General features: G+C 39.0%; 1 protein-coding gene across 2 annotated transcripts in view; it reads right to left on the bottom strand.

Annotated features, from left to right (window-relative positions):
• SEMA6A (semaphorin 6A) overlaps positions 1-17,975 on the bottom strand; it is a 181,452-nt gene that overhangs the window by 75,928 nt on the left and 87,549 nt on the right. For both annotated transcript variants that reach the window (XM_069087846.1, XM_069087847.1), the window contains exons 2-5: positions 15,067-15,204; positions 12,130-12,247; positions 4,019-4,079; positions 2,544-2,606 (exon numbers count right to left, since the gene is read on the bottom strand). In XM_069087846.1, the coding sequence (XP_068943947.1) occupies positions 2,544-2,606; positions 4,019-4,079; positions 12,130-12,247; positions 15,067-15,166 (342 nt within the window). In that variant the 5' untranslated portion in view covers positions 15,167-15,204. The remainder of the gene's footprint in view (positions 1-2,543; positions 2,607-4,018; positions 4,080-12,129; positions 12,248-15,066; positions 15,205-17,975) is intronic.

Genomic DNA, 17,975 nt, shown 5'->3' with positions numbered 1-17,975 from the left:
TCCCTCCCTTCTTTCCTCCCTCCCTTCCTTCCTTCCTTCCTTCCTTCCTTCCTTCCTTCCTTCCTTCCTTCCTTCCTTCCTTCCTTCCTCCCTCCCTTCTTTCCTCCCTTCCTTCCTTCCTTCCTTCCTTCCTTCCTTCCTTCCTTCCTTCCTTCCTTCCTTCCTTCCTTCCTTCTTTCCTTCCTTCCTTCCTCTCTGCCTGCCTGCCTTCCTAACTTCCTGCCTTCCTTCTGTCCTTCTTTGAAAAGTAGGTTGGTGCCAGGAGGTGAATGACTTTAAATGTCAGACCTAGGAGTCTGTATTTGACACCTAGAGCTAGGAGTATGCTGAAGCCAGCTTTAACCTGTTAAGAGGTGACTATTAAATTTTGGGGGGTGTAAGCACCTAAGAAATTAGCAAATGCTACAAATTAGGGCTTGCTTTATTGTTTGGATTTTCTTTCTTTTTTTTTGCAGGGGGAAGGCAAGGCAATTGGGGTTAAGTGACTTGCCCAAGGTCACACGGCTAGTAAGTATGTCAAGTGTCTAAGGCAAAATTTGAACTCAGGTCCTCCTGACTCCAGGGCCAGTACTCTATTCACTGTGCCACCTAGCTGCCCTTTACTGTTTAGATTTTCTAGACTTAAAGAGAGCGATGGACAGAATGTTAATAATGCAGATCAAAGTGTGCTATTTATACCCTCACCTTCCCCTCATAGAGCTGGTTGCTAAAATATTTGCCAGCATGCCCCTGCCCAGAGGTAAGAGGAGCCATTAGAACAGTGTGATGACGTGGTCAGAACTGTATTTTCTGAAAATCACTTTGCTAACAAGGTGGAAGGGGAAGAGACAGGGAGGCCAACTGGGAAACTACTACAATAGTGTAGAAGGAAAAAAAATGATGAGGGCCTGAGCTCGGGTAGTGGCCATCTGAGGGAGCAGATGTGAGAGTTGCTATGGAAACAACAAGACTTGGCAAATGATCGGCTCTGTGAGGTGAAGGAGAGCAAAGTGTGGAGCTGACTCTGACGCTACTGGAAGGATGGGGGTGGCCCTGATACAAACAGGAAAGTTCAGAAGAGTTTGTGTTTGTGTGTGAGGAAATGATGAGTGTTACTGGGAACGATAAATAGAGAGAGAGATTATACCTGTGATTTCCTTGGTATATGAAACTCCCAGGTAGGGAAAAATCCCTCAACCAGTGTAGGCTGGCACCTTCTCTGGGACATACAGTCTTTATGATTTGTCTAGAGCAGTAACTCAAATAGAAGCCACTGAGTCATATATAAGGACCTGTGCAGGCTACATATTGACTTAGTTTCAAAATGTAGTATTATTTTGCTTTCTCAGTGGGTAGGGGGAAGGAATTGAGGGGGAGCTGAGAATTTGGAACTCAAAATTTTTTTTAAGTTACAAATAAATATTAAATTAAAGAGAAAATTCCAATTTTATCTATATTTTATTTCATTTTTATTTAACTTGTTACATATTTCCAATAACATTTTAATCTGGGCTATTTAGAAACCGCGTGTTTGATACCTCTGGTCTGGAACACTGTGAAATTAAGTGACTAGTAAAAAGTTACGTTGCTTGAATGTGCTTACTTTGCTACAATAAATTTCTTCTGTGTAGGCAGAACTTGAATTCCTGGTTTTGAGGTCAGGTCTCTATTGTGTCATGCTAGTAAGCTTTCAGTTGCTGGTATTATGTATTATCAGAGAGTACAGCTATGCAAGTATAGCTTTATATATTCATAACAATGTTCATTATAATATATAATATTGGGCATATAATATATATAGTATATGATATATACTATTAGGCATAAAAGAACTTCAGTATTACAATTTATCATAATATTGCCATATGAATATCACATTTTATTATTGTATTACTACATAAACATTCTATTCTATATTCTATTGTATATATCATATTGTATATTGTAATATATTCTATTGTAGTTAATATAATCAATAGACAATGCTATAGCTTAACAGTCATGCTATATAAAAAAGACATTATTGGGTTTTATTAGCCCAAAAGAGAAGGGTTAAAGTTTATGCTGCAAAGACAATAGAAGAAGTGAAATTTCACAGTATTAATTTTAATGCCAGGTGATCTTGTGGTATCTTGATGTAGCTAAGACTCACAGCTCAAGGGTCTTTTTTATGTTGCTACATTACCGAAGGCATAAAACCCTGTAAGTCTGCTTGTAGTTTTTTATGAGTCCTTAAAGGAAACTCCCAATGGGCAAAGGGCAGCAATGTTTAGCTCTCATAGAGAGCACTAAACAGTGTCCGTATAGTGAACATGGTGTCCACAATCCTTAGTGCAACGGGAGCATTTCACAATGCCACTCCGGCTGCGGCTGTCGTAATGTTTCATCACATTAAAAGCAAACTATTTTTGCAAATTAGAGCCTTCAATAAGTTGATGGAAAAAGCCATTACTAGGAAAGAAGTGAATGGCAGTATCTATTCCACATCACAGACAACGACTTGATTTAACAGTCAAAAAACCTAAACCAAAGTGGCAGCTTCAGGAGGAAAGAAAATTGCCTACCTTATGTTTTCCCTTCATTCTGCATGTGTCTACATCAGCCTGTCTAGATTTCCATGTCAGTTTCTGCAGGGATCAAGAAAGAAATCAATTAGAGCTCAGAGGTTGTTGCATTTGATTTCAGAAGTAAGAGTTCCCTTGGGGAAACGAGAAGCTGAACATATATTTATTGAAAGCTTTCAGCACCCATTCCCCATGATTAATTCACCATAACAACAAAAGATCAGTGATGCAAAATGTTCATTTCATTTCGAGCTGCTCTCTATTCATTAAACTACAAAATGATCTTCTGTTATTTGATGCTCCTAAAAAAGATTACTAAGTGGGCTTAACCAAAAAGTAGCCAAACTAACTTTTAAACGTGTACTTTTCTAAACTTCTGCTCTCGCCCTCTCCTTTCATTTGCTTTCCTTTTAACAAAGATGCCTTCATTTTTTAACATATGAAGGTTTTTTTCCCCTATAATTACACTTAGGTTTATTTTAGGTAGGCGAAAGAATCCAATTTGTAAATCGGCCAAAGGGATCTTCTGATCTTACTAAATTTAAGAGATTTTTATAAAACTAAACCTTTCCCTTGTGTTGTTTTAAGAATCTCAGGAGAGATTGTTATGTCTATCTGAAATGAGGGATGGTTACATCATGGAGAGCCATCCTTGATTTAGAGTAGGAAGAGACTTTTAGAGATCACCTAGTCTGAACCCCTCACTTAACAAATGAGGCTCAGGGTCATTAAGTGACTTGTTCAAGGTCACTCAGGTAGTAATTAGCTGAACAGGATTTAAAGCCAAGTCCTTTTCCCTTCAAATCCAGTGCTCTTTTCACTGTAATACAAATGTAAAAGGTCAGGACGAACTTCAAATGCCAAGAAATGGGAGCATTACACCTGAGTGATTAAATCTATGCTGTGGGATGTGCCTATGCACACGAAATGATTCAAGAAAAGATTTTCCAATACGAGTATAACAATTAAAAATATTATGGGAGAATATAAATTGTATAGATCTCCACGTTGCAAACAGGCATGTGATGGATAACTAATTCATAAAGTAGAATCGTCAAAATTTTTAGCTGGAAGAACCTCCTATGTCATCTAGTCCAACTTTCTCGAATTTAAAGAATAGAAAAACGAAGATGAGAGGAGATATGAAATCACACATTCTGGGTCACAAAGCTAATTGAAATGAATACCATTACCCAGGTCTCTCCACTTCCCCACCTCCCTCCACCCCGAGTCCAATTCTCTTTTTACCACACCAGACTCATTCAGCTCCAGAACACAAAACCTTATACACAGAACAAATCCTTTCATTAAAAATACACAAAATATTTGTGATCAGAATCCTCTAAAGGATGTTAGGTACATATCTTAATTCATGTATTTTCAAATATAAACACTAGTTGAAAATGAGATCACAACTTCCTCCTCTTGGAATCAAGATTTCTTGATTCCAGAACCCTGGTTTAGAAACTACTTACTTTGCTACAATAAATTTCTTCTGCATTTGATGTGTCTATGTCAACAGAATAAATATGGTCCCTGTAAACAAAGGAAAATTAATATAAAGGCAATGCAGTAGTCAAGACAGTTCATTTTCGATTGAATCAGTCATTTGTGGGCATTTGTATATACAGTATCTACACACACATACACATACATACACACACACACACCTATGAACACACAAAGCAGAATAGAAAGGGCAAAGACTACACAACAGAATTCTGATAAGTCTGCTTCTGCTGATAAAGCACAACTGAATATAAACTTATACCTTACTCCAAAGGAAGAAATAAAAAACCTTTCTGATAAAATTACAAAATATGCACATAAGTGGTTCAGGAAAGAGAATTCTATTTGTTTGCTTGGTTCATAGACATGTTTACCTATTCTAAAAATGACTAAGATGCCATTTAAAAAAAATCCTGGTATTCAATATGCCACATTTATTCAACCAGAAAGATAACAAGAAGTTAATGCTTTTTCTACCTCTCTTTTAAACATCTCACTATATAGCTTTCAGCCTTGATGATTTGACAGACAAGTCAGAAAAGGAGAAGATGTCAGTGACAAAAATGTGTCTAGAAGTTGCTTTTTTTTTCTCTCACACTATTACAGTCAATTTGGTGTATAAGCCACCTTCCTGCAAAAGTTTACATTTCTTTCTTCTGTTCACCTTCCTGTTTTACTGAGAAATTGCTTTTCTTTGCACTGAACTGCCAATCGCCTCTTGGAAGTGGGAAACAATGAGCAGCTCAGGTGTTGGGATTATATTTAAATATTCTGTTCTGTGTGAGCTGAGTACAAGGACATTTTTGTCTGAAAGTCAGAAGAAAAGGAAAGAACTCCACCAAACTGGGGGAATGAGGAGGGGGTTTAGCGAATGAAAGCAAAACATCTCATTTTCCCTTGAAATAACATTAAATTTTTCTAAAATGCAGGAAGTCCCGGGGCTGGAAAATCACCCAAACTTTAAACTACTAGGTCCTTTAGGCTGAGAGATTTTCTGCCTCCCAGCAGGCGCCCCTTTCTCACGTCCCCCACCTCCCTTTAAAGTCTCTACAGCCAGGATTCTCTTCATTTTTATCAGTTCTGGCAAAAACAGGGTATGCTTCTACCAGGCAGGGCACACAAAGACCTTTACAGCCACACAGAAGTGTAACTAGTAAAACTCCTCTCACGTGAAGGGGCTGGGGGAGGAAAGACAGGGCTGTTAATGGGAACAGGCTTAAAAGAAGAAAAAAAATCCCCCGCCTGGCCCTGAACGCTGAGTCCTTGGGGGTGGAAGACCGGCTAGTCTGCTTAGAAAATTGCTGAATTGGGAAGTTTCTTCAGGCGTCAGTAGGAGTGCAGAACTGTGGTTTACTTTCAAACCTTCCTTCATTATTTGCTTGACTTTACTGGTGGCGCCTGGGTCCAGGTCATTACTGGCATAAAATTACCTATTACTTTGTTATCAGTTTTATGGATGACTTCAGTTCTTTCTTTTTCTCCTACACTCCCCTTTCCCGGTCCCCCCTGGACAAAAGTGAGAGTCATGCATCTGAATTGTAAATTAAGAGCTAATTATTATGCATTGGCAACACCTCAGAAACTTCTCAGATTGTCCCCCCCTGGCTGGGCCTGTTTATGTTAATTCGTAGTTGAGATTTTTCTTTTAAAAAAACCAAAACCTAACAGATAAAAATAGTGATTCAAAAGAGGCCACCGTCTCCCGATCCCTAAATTCTGAAAGTAGCTTTCTCAAGCAAAGTAATCCTGGGACTGAAGAAAGGTGAGTGGGAGGGGGGGCAGGCAAAAGCATGAATGAAGCAACCAGCTTTCTTGCATAAAGACAGGCACTTTCCAGGTGCAAAATCTCCAAAAGTCTTTAAAGGGGCTCTCCAGTGTGAAAACTGCAAGTCTGTAGCGACAGGCCATAAAGGTGAAGAGGTGCTTTTGTTCTCCGCTCCCCACTACCACCTATAGCATTCCAGAGCCTACAGCTGTTTGTTAATTAAGCTATTCTAACACAAACTGGCTTAATCCTGGCATTTCCGATTTCCCACTTCCAGTCAGCAAGACTGAATTTTGTGGCAAAGGCAGGAGCCACGGGGAGGACGGAAATTTCAACAATGCAATTGGCAGGTTCCTGGCCACCCAGGAGGAGGGGCTCTCAAAGTGGCCCCTTTGAACACCTCTGCTAATTCTCTTTACATTGGGGAAGTTATTGCAGGAGGGGCCAGAAACCGGCAAAACTGGGATCCCAGGCAAACTGCACATTTTGAGTAAGGTGGCAGGCCACCTTTGGGAGAATGAGGCTGCTTGTTAGATTTAAAGTAGACATATCAGGTATTTTCAGGGTATATTAGCTTGGATGGCTCACCTTAATTTATAAAACCTGTAAGTGGTCTGCATAATTATAGCAAAGGTTTTCTACCTCATGAAATACAAGCACCTAAAGAGGTAGCAAAGTTGAGCTTTAAACAACCTCTATGTCTAAGATCACAGGCTTTTAAAACTAGGAAGCACTTTAGGGATCCCTGAATGCCCATCTTTTTAAAGAAAGGGCTGGGGGAGTGCATGCACTTCATTAATCTTTCAAGATTGTTTTCAATTCAGTTCCTGTTCTCTAGCTCCCCTGAGTTACAAAAGAAGAACTGAGGCCCAGACAGCCTCAGACACCTGCCCCAAGCCCCATAGGTGGAGGCAGAGCCGGGATTAGGACCCAGTTCTCCTGAGGCACATCCAGCAAGAGCGTTTGCGATTACACATCACTCCAGCTCTCTCGTCTGTATTTACTGTTCTTTTTTTCCCTTCCAGAGAAGCAACAGCAAATGAACAATTCACAGAGGATTTTGAAGTCTCACAGATAGGCTGTTTAATCTTTCGTTTTGACCAGGTTTCAGATAATTGAGTACAAATGTAACCTTTAGCACTGCAACATTTAGAAAAAAAAATTGTTTAATGGCATTCAAGAAAAGCTGATATTACGCCTAAGGGATGGTTGCTGAAGACATTTTTCAATTAATTCTGCTGAGATGCTCTCTGATAAGTGTCTATGGTAGCTGTGTTCCTAAAAGTGACCACATTATAGCTCCTTAAAAGCTTCACGTGGCAACAGAAAGAGTAAAAAGCTGGGCATCTGGGTCAAAATGGGGGATGTTTTTGCATTTTTACCCCATCTCATTAGTTTAATCCATGTAGTAAAGTGTGCCTGCTCATTTAATTAAAATGAATTCCATACTCTGACACTGAGAACTGCCATGTTCTTTCCTGGCCATAAAATGACAGGTTCTATGTAGCAGGAACTAAATCGGTTTATCTTACCCATAATCCTGACTACCTTTTCTTTGAAAATTCCAGTCCTGATTTTCCCAAATCCCATGCCATGATGTTCCACAGCTCTCCAAGAGAGGCATTCCTTACCTCAATCATTTCTTCTCACAATTTAGGCCTACCCTTTCATCTGGTCATTCTCATCAATGAAGAATATCTATTCAGTTACCCATACTATACCCTTTTATGTACTAGAAGAAGTGCTGAAGGGCACGCCCATCTGATCTCATTTACCCCTCTCCCTCCATGTACTTCTCAGAAAATACATCCTGTTCCAAATCCTTTCCTTCCCTGCTCTCCTCTCTCCACCTTCTCTCTAGACTTTCTCCCCTTGTTCCCATTTGTCTTTCTAGTCTTCCTTTCTTGTCTATTCTTCTCTGCCATCTGCTCAGTTCTGATGTTGGAGGGAGCCACAGGGAGGCTGAAGGTGAATGTTTCCTCTTCTTCACCAAGTCCTGCCTGAAACTTTAGGATTCCCTAAATCTCGTCTTACAAAGAATTCCCCATCTCTAACAGGCCATGCCACTGTAATAACTCCCTACTCACCTTCACTTTTTTTACCTTTTGCTTTAGCTACATTTGGCTAATCAGTGCTACCATTACTTTTGGAGAATGTATGGCAATTGTCCTATGGAGCCAATTGCCATTCTCATGACTTCCCTAACCCAAGCACCCTTTCCAAATCACCATATGTGTTATCTTCCTCTAATAGAACGTACTCGTGGGAAGCAGAAACCATCTTTCTTTTATATTTGTAGCCCCAGAATTTAGCATGGTGCCTGGCACATAGAACTGAAGAAAGTATTTTTCTCTCATAAATTCATTCATCTGTTCCCCTAGGTCTTCACTGTAAATTCTATATATTTTTCCTCAGGTTAATTTTCATTATTGTTACTGTCCTGTCTCTCCTGCAAGTTCTGCACAGATCTCTTAGGTTGTATTGCACAAACCTCACGCAGTATTGCTTGACAAGTTGTTAAATTTAGAACTAGAAAGGATGTTAGAGGTCATCTCTGCTAACCTCATCATTTTAAAAGAGGCAACTGAAGGCCAGAGAGGATCAACTTACTTATGTCCCCTAGGTAGTAAGAGAGAACCAGAATTCAAACTCAGATCCTCCGACTTTAAAATCAGCCCCCTTCCTACCCTACTATGGATCCTTTCCCCTGATCTCTCTCCCTCTCCCTAACTGATACTGAGTTCTTCCTTAGCTCTATTTCTTTTACATACTTGCCTCATTCTAATTTGTGTATTTCCATGTATGTCTTGTCTCTGACCCACCCCCCAATTAGATTGTAAGCTCCCTGAGAACACATCCGAAGTCTTACTGACTTCTGTGTCTCATCTAGCACCTACTAATAGTGGGTTGCAGATAGTAAATATTTCAGAAGTGATTCTGAATGACTGTTGTGATTCAATTTGGCTTCAGTCAGGTCTCTGGGAGATTCCCTCCCAAGTTTATGCCCCAGCATCACATTCTCCTTTTCAAAACAACTTCGTTCAGCACCACATTGTTGAATCATATTTACCTCGAGGGTCTCAGAAATCCTCAAGGACTTAATGTGCTTTTCATTTGCCACATCTGAACACAGCCAGTCCTTCCCAATGTCCTGTTTATGAAGCTTGTATTTCCTCTTTACATTAATAGCCCCAGGAATTGTAGTTCCTCAATGCCCTATTTAAACAATCTTAAAAATAGGAGCATGTATTTCTACAACTTGTCAAGATTAGTTGGAATTCAATTTCTGTTCTCTAAGGTAATAGCCATGGTAGATAAGTGTGGTAAATAACCCAGCTCTCATCAAAATCAATGATGGAAACCCTTCTGTCTGGGCCAAGGACCTCTAGGAATTATTCATCTCCTCCTCAACACCTCTTCCCCTCCAATACCAATTTGTGTTTCTTACTTAACTGACTCATTTCTAATCATATAATCTACATCTGATTGTCCCCATTTTCTGGGAATTATGTTTCTGGCATATAAGTTTTAAAATTCCCTTCAAGATAAAACATAGAACCATATACCAGACATCTAGTTTGGTTCCCAGGCTCACAGAGAAATTCCTTCCATAGCATTCCCAACAAGTGGGGGTTTTTTGCCCTTGTTAGAACAAATTCAATAATTCAGTACCCCGTGAGGCAGCTCATTTCATTTTGGAAAGGCTCTGATTATTAGAAAGTTCATTCTTACATTGAGCTTAAATCTGTGGCCATGTAATTTTCACTTATTAGTCCTAAATCTGCCCTCCAGAGCTACACAGAATCAGTTTAATCCTTCTTGCACATGACAACCCTTGAGATTCTTAAAAACAGTGATTATATTACACTTAGTTTTCTCTTCTTTGGGCTAAACTTTCTCAGTTCCTTCAATTAAACTGTACATGAACAGAATTTGGTGTGTCCTCACTCTTCTCTCATTTGTGCTCTGGTTTGCAAAGGTCCTTCATAAAATGTCGTGTCCCAAAATGCATACACTAATCTAGATATGCTTTGACCAGTATAAAAAACTATCAGGACTGTTTTAAACACTATGTTTCTATTAATGCAGCTCGAAATTTCATTAGTTTTTATTCCTCCCTTGTGGATGCATATTGAGCTTATAGTCAGCTAAAAACCTTAGTTCTTTTTCAAAGTTCTACCTTGTCACATCTTCTCTATTCTATACTTGTACTGTTAATTTTTCAAACATTAGTGCTGAGTTTACATTTACCCTTTGAAATTTAATCTTGCTATAATTGAGTCCATTCTTCCACTCTGTCAAGAATTTTTAGGACCCTGATTTCATCAGCTGATACGTTAGCTAACCCTTCAAGTTTCTTGACATCAATGGATTTGCCATCTTTGTCTTCACCCATTGACAACAATGATAAGCAGTAAACAGATGAGAACTGAACTTCCTTGTAGGTTGACATTGATCCATTATCCATAAGACCATAGATGTAAAGCATGAAGGAGTCCTTCGAGATCATATTATTCAAGCCTTTCATTTTACAAATAAGGAAACAAAGTCAGGGAGAGACTTGTTCAAGATCACACAAGGAGCAAACAGAGCTGTGTTTGGAACCGAGGTCCTCTGACTTCTAAATCCAGTAATCTGTCCACTATCCCACACTGCACCAATTCTTTAGGTCCTATCATGTGACCAGTACTTCTTTATTGAGTCCACAAGGATATTATAAGAAACCTTATCAGACTTGCTGAAATCTACATGCTCTTTGCCCACACAAGACCGTCCCCCCAGTTTGTCAGTGGAGCAATCCTGTCCAGAAGTGAGCTTACCGATAAATATAATTATTTGGCTTATCAATAAATAATTATTCCCTGAAATAGCTTCCATGTCTGTTTCGCCTGAAGGCTATGCCTCTCTTAATGTAGCCCAAGATTGCATGAACTCTTTTGGCTGCTACATCAGACTGCTGACTCACATTGAGCTTAGAGTTGGCTAAAATCACCGGATTGTTTTCAGAACAGCTCCTAACCAGCCATTCCCCACTGAGATCTTGTACTTGTGAAGCTGATTTTTTAGTACTACAGTGTAAAGCCTTTAAAATTTACCTTATGAGATTCAGCCCAATGCTCTAGTCTGTCAAGATACTTTTGGAGCCTGACTCCATCATACTGTATAATTTATACTCCCCAGCTTTGTGTCATCTGCAAATTTTATGAGTGTACCATCTATGCCTTGATCCAATAATTGATAAAAATGTTAACAGCACAGCAGAGCCAAGCAGAGTTCTACTTGGCTTTGGGGCACCCTTTCAACCCTGGCACTGGGGCTTTCAAACGTTATGACAATGGAGCAGAAGGTCTGGCAAATCCTAACCAGGTGAAAAGACTTTGAGTAGATGACCTGTCATTTGAGGACCAGTTGGGGGAGGTTAATCACCTGAGGAGCAATCATTAGGCAATTTTTTTCTTGGCCATAACAACACACAAAGACTGGCTACTAATGGAATGGATCAGCAATTAATCAAATCACTTCAAGACTTGGCTGCTCCCAAGAATTAATTCACTGAATTCTAGACCAGTTTTTGGAACACAGTAACTGTAGAAAGCGGCAGTATAGAAATGTTAGGTAGGTATTTATCATAGTGGTGGGGCAGGGGCAGTTATAATCTGAGTTGGTAGAAGAAATACCACACCAATTAAATAACCTATTTATGAAGGGGGTGTGTGTGTGTATACACAAACAACATCCATATATAGGGGTGGGGGAGGGAGAGACAAAGAGAGAGAGATAGAAAGACAGAGGAAGAGACAGAGAGAGCTGGTTGGCCTCAGAGTTCTAAAGACCTGGGTTCAAGGCCCATTTCTGACACCTATTGGCTGTTTGACCTGGGGCAAGTCACTTAATCTCAGTGTCCAGGCAACTCTCTTAAGGAGAGTTGTGATGATTTATATTGGTAGAAGTTCCTCACCAGCAATTCCTGATGAAGACAGAAGTCTGTTAAAAAAAAAACAAAGCTACTCACACATACACACATGTACACACACGTATGTATTCAATTTCACTGTACATCATTTGGGTTTAAATTCCTGAAATATACAATCTCACAGAAACACGAATTAAAGTACCAGAATGGAGAGCCTTTTAAATAAATAATGATAACAATTACATGAAGACTCAGAAATGACTATGTATTTTACAATTTTAAAAATAAATGGTTAGGAGCTATCATCAAATGACAAATAAATTCATGACTGAATAATCCAAGGCATTTCTGGATGCACAAAGCTTTCCAAGGAAGGAATGAGGAAAAATGTCACTGACCTGGCAGCAATGTAGAGGGTCCTATTCATTATCACAATCATCTGGATGTCCAGTCTGTGCCTTTGTGTGGCGTTCCGTCCTGGCTTGTGGCCCACAAACACCGGATACTGTTTTGTATCTGTGAAAAGCAGAGTGGGTGGGGAGGTGGAACATAAAAGAAAACCAAGGGAAGCAGGAGAAGGAGATTTTTTAAAGGAAAAAAAGAGAGGACAAGATCACAGAAATAAGGCACACATGCCAGCCCCAGTATTGCTAGCACTCCCGCACTCTCTGGTTTTCGTTTTTCCTTTTTTTCCTGCGTACTCTGCAACTTCAAGTAAAAATGTAAAAGGATAAAGATTTACAAACTGATCAAAGTTTATTTACAGACTTTAAAAGAACCACACTTAGGTTTTTGTCAGTTTAAAATTGTGATACTCTTCCCCACCCCCACTCCCATCTTCACTGAAGCTAAAATAGTCTAGAAAGCCCATTGCACACAGGGCTTCTAGTCTTTCATACAGCTTTCTTTTCATCCTTTTCAGAGTGCTAAGCCTTAGGGGCTATCTGCCAAAGATTCTCTCCTGGTACAAAGTTATCACTGTAAAGTCAATATGGTCTAGTAGTGAAAGCTCAGGTTCAAGACCCAAAGGGGGGTGGGGGGGGTAGGGAGGCAGGATATATATATACACACACTCTACAATGCCTTCCAGTTAGATTGATCTGGTACTGCTGGGTGATTGTTTTGTTTTCTAGGAATTGTGGGAAGTTTATTGTTGTGGTTGTTCAACTGATCAGCAGTCTCTTTGGGGGTGGGGGTGGGAGAGGTGACAATCATATCAAAATTGGTACTGAAAACCCATAGAAGGAAGGGGACTTTTTGCTAAGGATATTGGGACATGCTGGGGAAAAAACTGGATGCACAAAGTTTAATCCTCATTAACATTTTTCCATAATTTTCTTAAATCTTTTAAAAATAAACATAATTTTTCAGTTTATTTCAGTAGAAATAAACACTTTATTGATGTAAAATATTTTGGTTTGAATTATCCACATAGGTTGATACAATGATCAAAATCCCTAAATAATTACTCAGACACATGATATAATTGGCTTGCATAAGCACAAAGGCCAGGAAATTAAGAGGATGTCTATATATCTAATAAATAGGCCTCATGCTAATAGCAATTTTGAAGGAATCAGCAAAACATTAATGTATCAAGCCCGATTTGTAGAGGGCCAATTTCCAAAGTGTAAATGCTCACACTGAAATTTTAACCATCAACTCTCAAGGGCCTGCATACCTCTGGAGGCAACTAATTCTGTGTCATTTTAACACTGACAGGCACCTGATGAGAATATTTTCCTCTTGAGTTCTCATTGGCTGAGGACATGCGCTTCCTATCAACATCTTAAAACCCAGGGGTGGAACACATCTAGAATTCAGAACTAGCAACTTAGACCTCATTGATTTGAATCCCTTGTTAATTTATAAGGAAACTGGTGGCAAGGGAGATTGTGGCTTGCCCAGGGTCACACATGGAACAAGAAATAGAGACAGGATTCTGAGTCTCACGCCAATAAACTTTCTAATAATACTACACTGCCTAAATCCCAACATTTTTCTCCTGTAGAACATACAGCCCGCTCCAGAAAGCACTCTCGAACAGAAATACCTTAAGAATCTGAGAGGGAAAGGCTCTCAGAGTCCACAGTTGGAAGGAGGAGGCATTGCACCTGCTAGCTACAGTTTTACTAAAAGCGAATACAAGTCCTCGCTCATTTAACTTACATTGCTAGTTTTTAGAAGCACAAGTGTGACTTTGGAGAATTTTTTTTAATCTATTGAACTGTTTTGTTTTATTTAACAACCCCTATGCTATTGTCATGACTCAGCTACTGGACAAATGTAGATCTATGAAAAAGTCAATAGATGCTCTGACGGTTCGGTCTGTACCAAAACCAGATAAAATGTTGTTTTGCCTTTAACCTGAAACTAAGCATTGGGGGGGGGGTGATGTTGGTGGAATAATAAGCAGAAAATCACTTAGGATTCAGGATATTTATTCAAAAATCAAACTTTATAACCGTGATTTATCTTTATATTACATTTTTTAAAAAATCTTAGACTTTCCTTATACCCACAGTAGAAAATTTTACTAGTAGGCTTCTCATTTATTTCATTTATCCCCTGAGTTAAAGCCACCATTGTGATGCCTTGCTAAACAAGATAGGGTTTTCAGATATTTTTATTTTTATTTTTAGTGTTTACTATGGAATTTCATCTATCCCTTTTATCCAAAGGACTCACTAGAAGACAATATGTCTCTCTTTACTAACCCAGATTTGACAGAGAGTGATGTAAAAAAAATAATGATTTTCTAACACTATGGAATTGAGTGACAATAAAGTTACACATTTAGGTAATGAATGACCTTGAATATTCCAGGTCTGGGTTTCTTCTGTGTGACGGTATGGAGGATTACAAAGACAAGACTGTTATCTCTATGTAGAGAATCCTATATGGACTCCAAATTGTGTATTATCTGTTATTCTTTAATTGTTTTGTGTGCATTAATTGGTCTTTTCTGCCTAATTGGATCAGAAGTTCCTTGAGGGAAGGGAGTTTGATATCTTTTGCATATTCAACCCCTAAATGCTGGGTGACTCATTCATATCATTAGTGTACTAACTTGTTTTGCCACTTACAAAATCACTATTTAGGAGATGCTCAGATTGGAATTCTGCCTTAGCTGGATCTCCTAAGAAAACCAAGCCCATCCCTGAGTTGCATCTGAAGCTACATCTACTCTTACAATCCAAATAAAACAGAGCAAATAAAAGTATTTCCCAACTAACTGGGCCTGGCAGGTGCATGTGAATGCAGATGCAGTTTAGAATATTTCAATGCAGACAACCTGCTAACCTGAGATGATCTGTGAGATCGTTAATACTTACAGTTGCCATGTGAAATACTGATTGGCTCAGAATCTTCTGGGAAACCAGCCCCAGCAAAGTGTAGCAGTGTGAGATATAGCAGCAAGGCTTCTGACCTCATAGTAGTTCAGTGGGGAGACTTTATTTCTTTACTTCACCCTGCCAAAGACCAGAAAAAGAATTTTTTTCTTTTTTCCCCTTTAATTCAGTGTTATTCAATTCTGTCCAGCAAGAAGCTATTTATTGTGCTAAATTTAAGAGAAAAAATTCTGCTTTCTATCCTTTCCATTATAAATTGGGCAATTAGTGTAGTTTAACAAAGGGAAATGTTTGAATTCCTTACTATCTGCTGTGTATCCTCATTGATGTGAACCCCTTCAAAAACTTCTCAAAGCTGATGACTGGTACAGTGCAAGATCCTTCCTAGTGAACAGCTTTTAATACATTATGGGCTGCTAGGTAGAAAGCGTTCTGGTTTTTTAAAGAAAATTGGCAATTAGAGTTCATAGGAAAATACTTTGTTCTTTTTCTTGACAGGTTTACATAACTAGATGATGGTAGTGGGCACAAATAAAACTACACCACAGTATCTAAATTAAAAAACAAAACAAAACAACAGTAACAATGAAAATGACACATTTACAACCCAGAGAGATGAGGCAGGGAAGCTGATAAAACCTACTGAACCTCCCTATCCCCATTCCATTACTCATTTATAAGTCAGGTCTTAAATGACATGTTGCAATAAAGCAATAGTGAATGGGACTACCTTAATTTTATTCACATTACCTTCTGTATGTACTCAAAATCACTATATATATATATATATGTGTGTGTGTGTGTGTGTGTGTGTGTGTGTGTGTGTGTGTGTGTGTATGTATGAAAATTCCCCTAAAGCATAAAGATAAACAGATCCAAGTGGGGACCACTGGATACAATGAAAGAAAACATCATGTAATAAAGTAAATAGCTCATAATTCCCAGGCAGATTTCAGTTAGATGTTGATCTAGAGGGGGAAATTAATGTAAAAATGAAGCTATCTTTTCATCCTTCCTGTGTTCTAACCCTTTGAAGTTGTCTGCCAAAAATTAGCTTTTTAAACACAGCTATTTTACAGTACCCCATCAATCATTGAAGATTTGTGTGTGGAAAAGTCAGACTTCATAACCTAGATCGGCTTTGAAAGTTGATTTGGTAAACAACGTACTAACATGTACTTTCACAGCACCATTTAATATTAGACACCTATGACTCTTTTCTTCACCCTTCTCCCTATTTCCCCTTCCCCCAAAGCATTAACAAATCCTTTGTTGCATTTCAGCATATAATTTCACAGCCACAGCTGGGTCTTAATCATTACACCAATTGGAAAGTGCACATTAATTAATTTACTTTATCTTGAAAATAAAAGGGTGTGTGTATGTGTGGGGGGGGGAATAGTTTCCTATCTACATCCCTCAAGTGTGGGTTGAAATTCAATTATAAAGCATGACTTGCCTATAAGAGCACTCCATTACTAAGGGGGCATAAATACCCTCTCTATTTATGTCTAGAAGTAGGTTATAAGTAGTGACAAGATAAGCTTGGTTGGTTTGGTATGTCATAAAGGCTTTGAGCTCAAAGAATGGCACCTCCAGGGTCAGCTGGGAGGCTGCTGCCATCTTGCATGTCTGTTGTCAGGATTACAATGAGGGGGAGGATTCAATAGCTAGAGTAAGTAAAACATGAAACAGAAACTAGCTCGCTATTATGTCTGAGAGGGAAAAGCATATAGGAGGAGGAGGGAGAGGTAATAATACACTGAAGGCTCAAGGGAAACATTACAATATTAGGCAGAAGCATAAGTTATCTCAGAGGGTTTGTAACATTAAGGGAAGAATAAAAGAGAAGCGAGGGCTGATTTTTTTCTCCACTTACATGTCTTCAGAAATACAATATTCGACTTTTAAAGACTCCTTTTTTTAATGCTTTATAGGAATGAGGGGGTTTCATGCTTTATGTAGGAAATTAATTCTTATCTCTCTATAAATATATTGTTCTCTCTATGAATGCATTGTAAGGGAAAAAAAAAACCCAACAAAGTGCTACAGCTTTACTACGTCAACAAATTTCAATTATTGCAATCTTATAATTGCTTTGGTCAAATACAAAGCTCTTCCCTAAAGTGGAGAAGATCAGTGTTCCCAGAAGAAATCTATACAATTGCTTCCTTTAATTTTGATACATAGATAGTATAATTGCTTGGAGCCTGGTAAACCAAATATGTGTTCACAGTGGGGCCACACCATCATCATTATCATCATAGCTAACATTTATATACTGCTTTAAAGTTTACAAAGCACTTTACAAATATTATTTCATTTTATCTTCACAACAACCCTGGGAGGTGGGTGCTATTATACCCATTTTGCGGATGAGGAAACTGAGGCAGACATATCATAAGTAACTTGCCCAGCTTCTTAGTGTCTGAGACTGGATTTGAACTCAAGTCTTTCTAAGTCTGGGGCCAGCACTCTATCTATCATGCCAGCTAGATGGTATAATGGCAAGCAAAGAAGTACTTAGCACCTTGTTTCAGCTACTTAAGTATTTAGCACCTTGTTTGAGCCCCTTGTGATTTGAAGGTGGGAGGAACTTGCTCATGCAACAGGAAGGGGATGAACAGCAAGGAGAACCGCCACAGAACAGAACTGAGAAGGGGAATGGTTGTGGAAACTAGGCACTCTGTTCTATTGTGTTTGTGATGCTTTGTACAGAAGCCCCGGGACCTTACTGGAAGCCCTAAAAGAGGATTTTCTTGTTGTCTGTTTACAGAAGAGCTGGAGGAGGGTTTCAGAGGTCCTGGGACTAAACTGACAATTTGTGTTGAGTTCTCAGACCTAGTTTGTGGGTCTGTGTTGATTTCACAGGCAGATAGTGAATTGATGAT

The sequence above is a fragment of the Petaurus breviceps genome, unplaced genomic scaffold (assembly GCF_028583685.1).
Source record: "Petaurus breviceps papuanus isolate PSGF00001 unplaced genomic scaffold, PetGlider_PUasm1.0 183, whole genome shotgun sequence".
Classification (NCBI taxonomy): domain Eukaryota; kingdom Metazoa; phylum Chordata; class Mammalia; order Diprotodontia; family Petauridae; genus Petaurus; species Petaurus breviceps.
The sequence above is the reverse complement of the archived record's forward strand: the minus strand, read 5'-3'. Positions and strand labels throughout refer to the sequence as shown.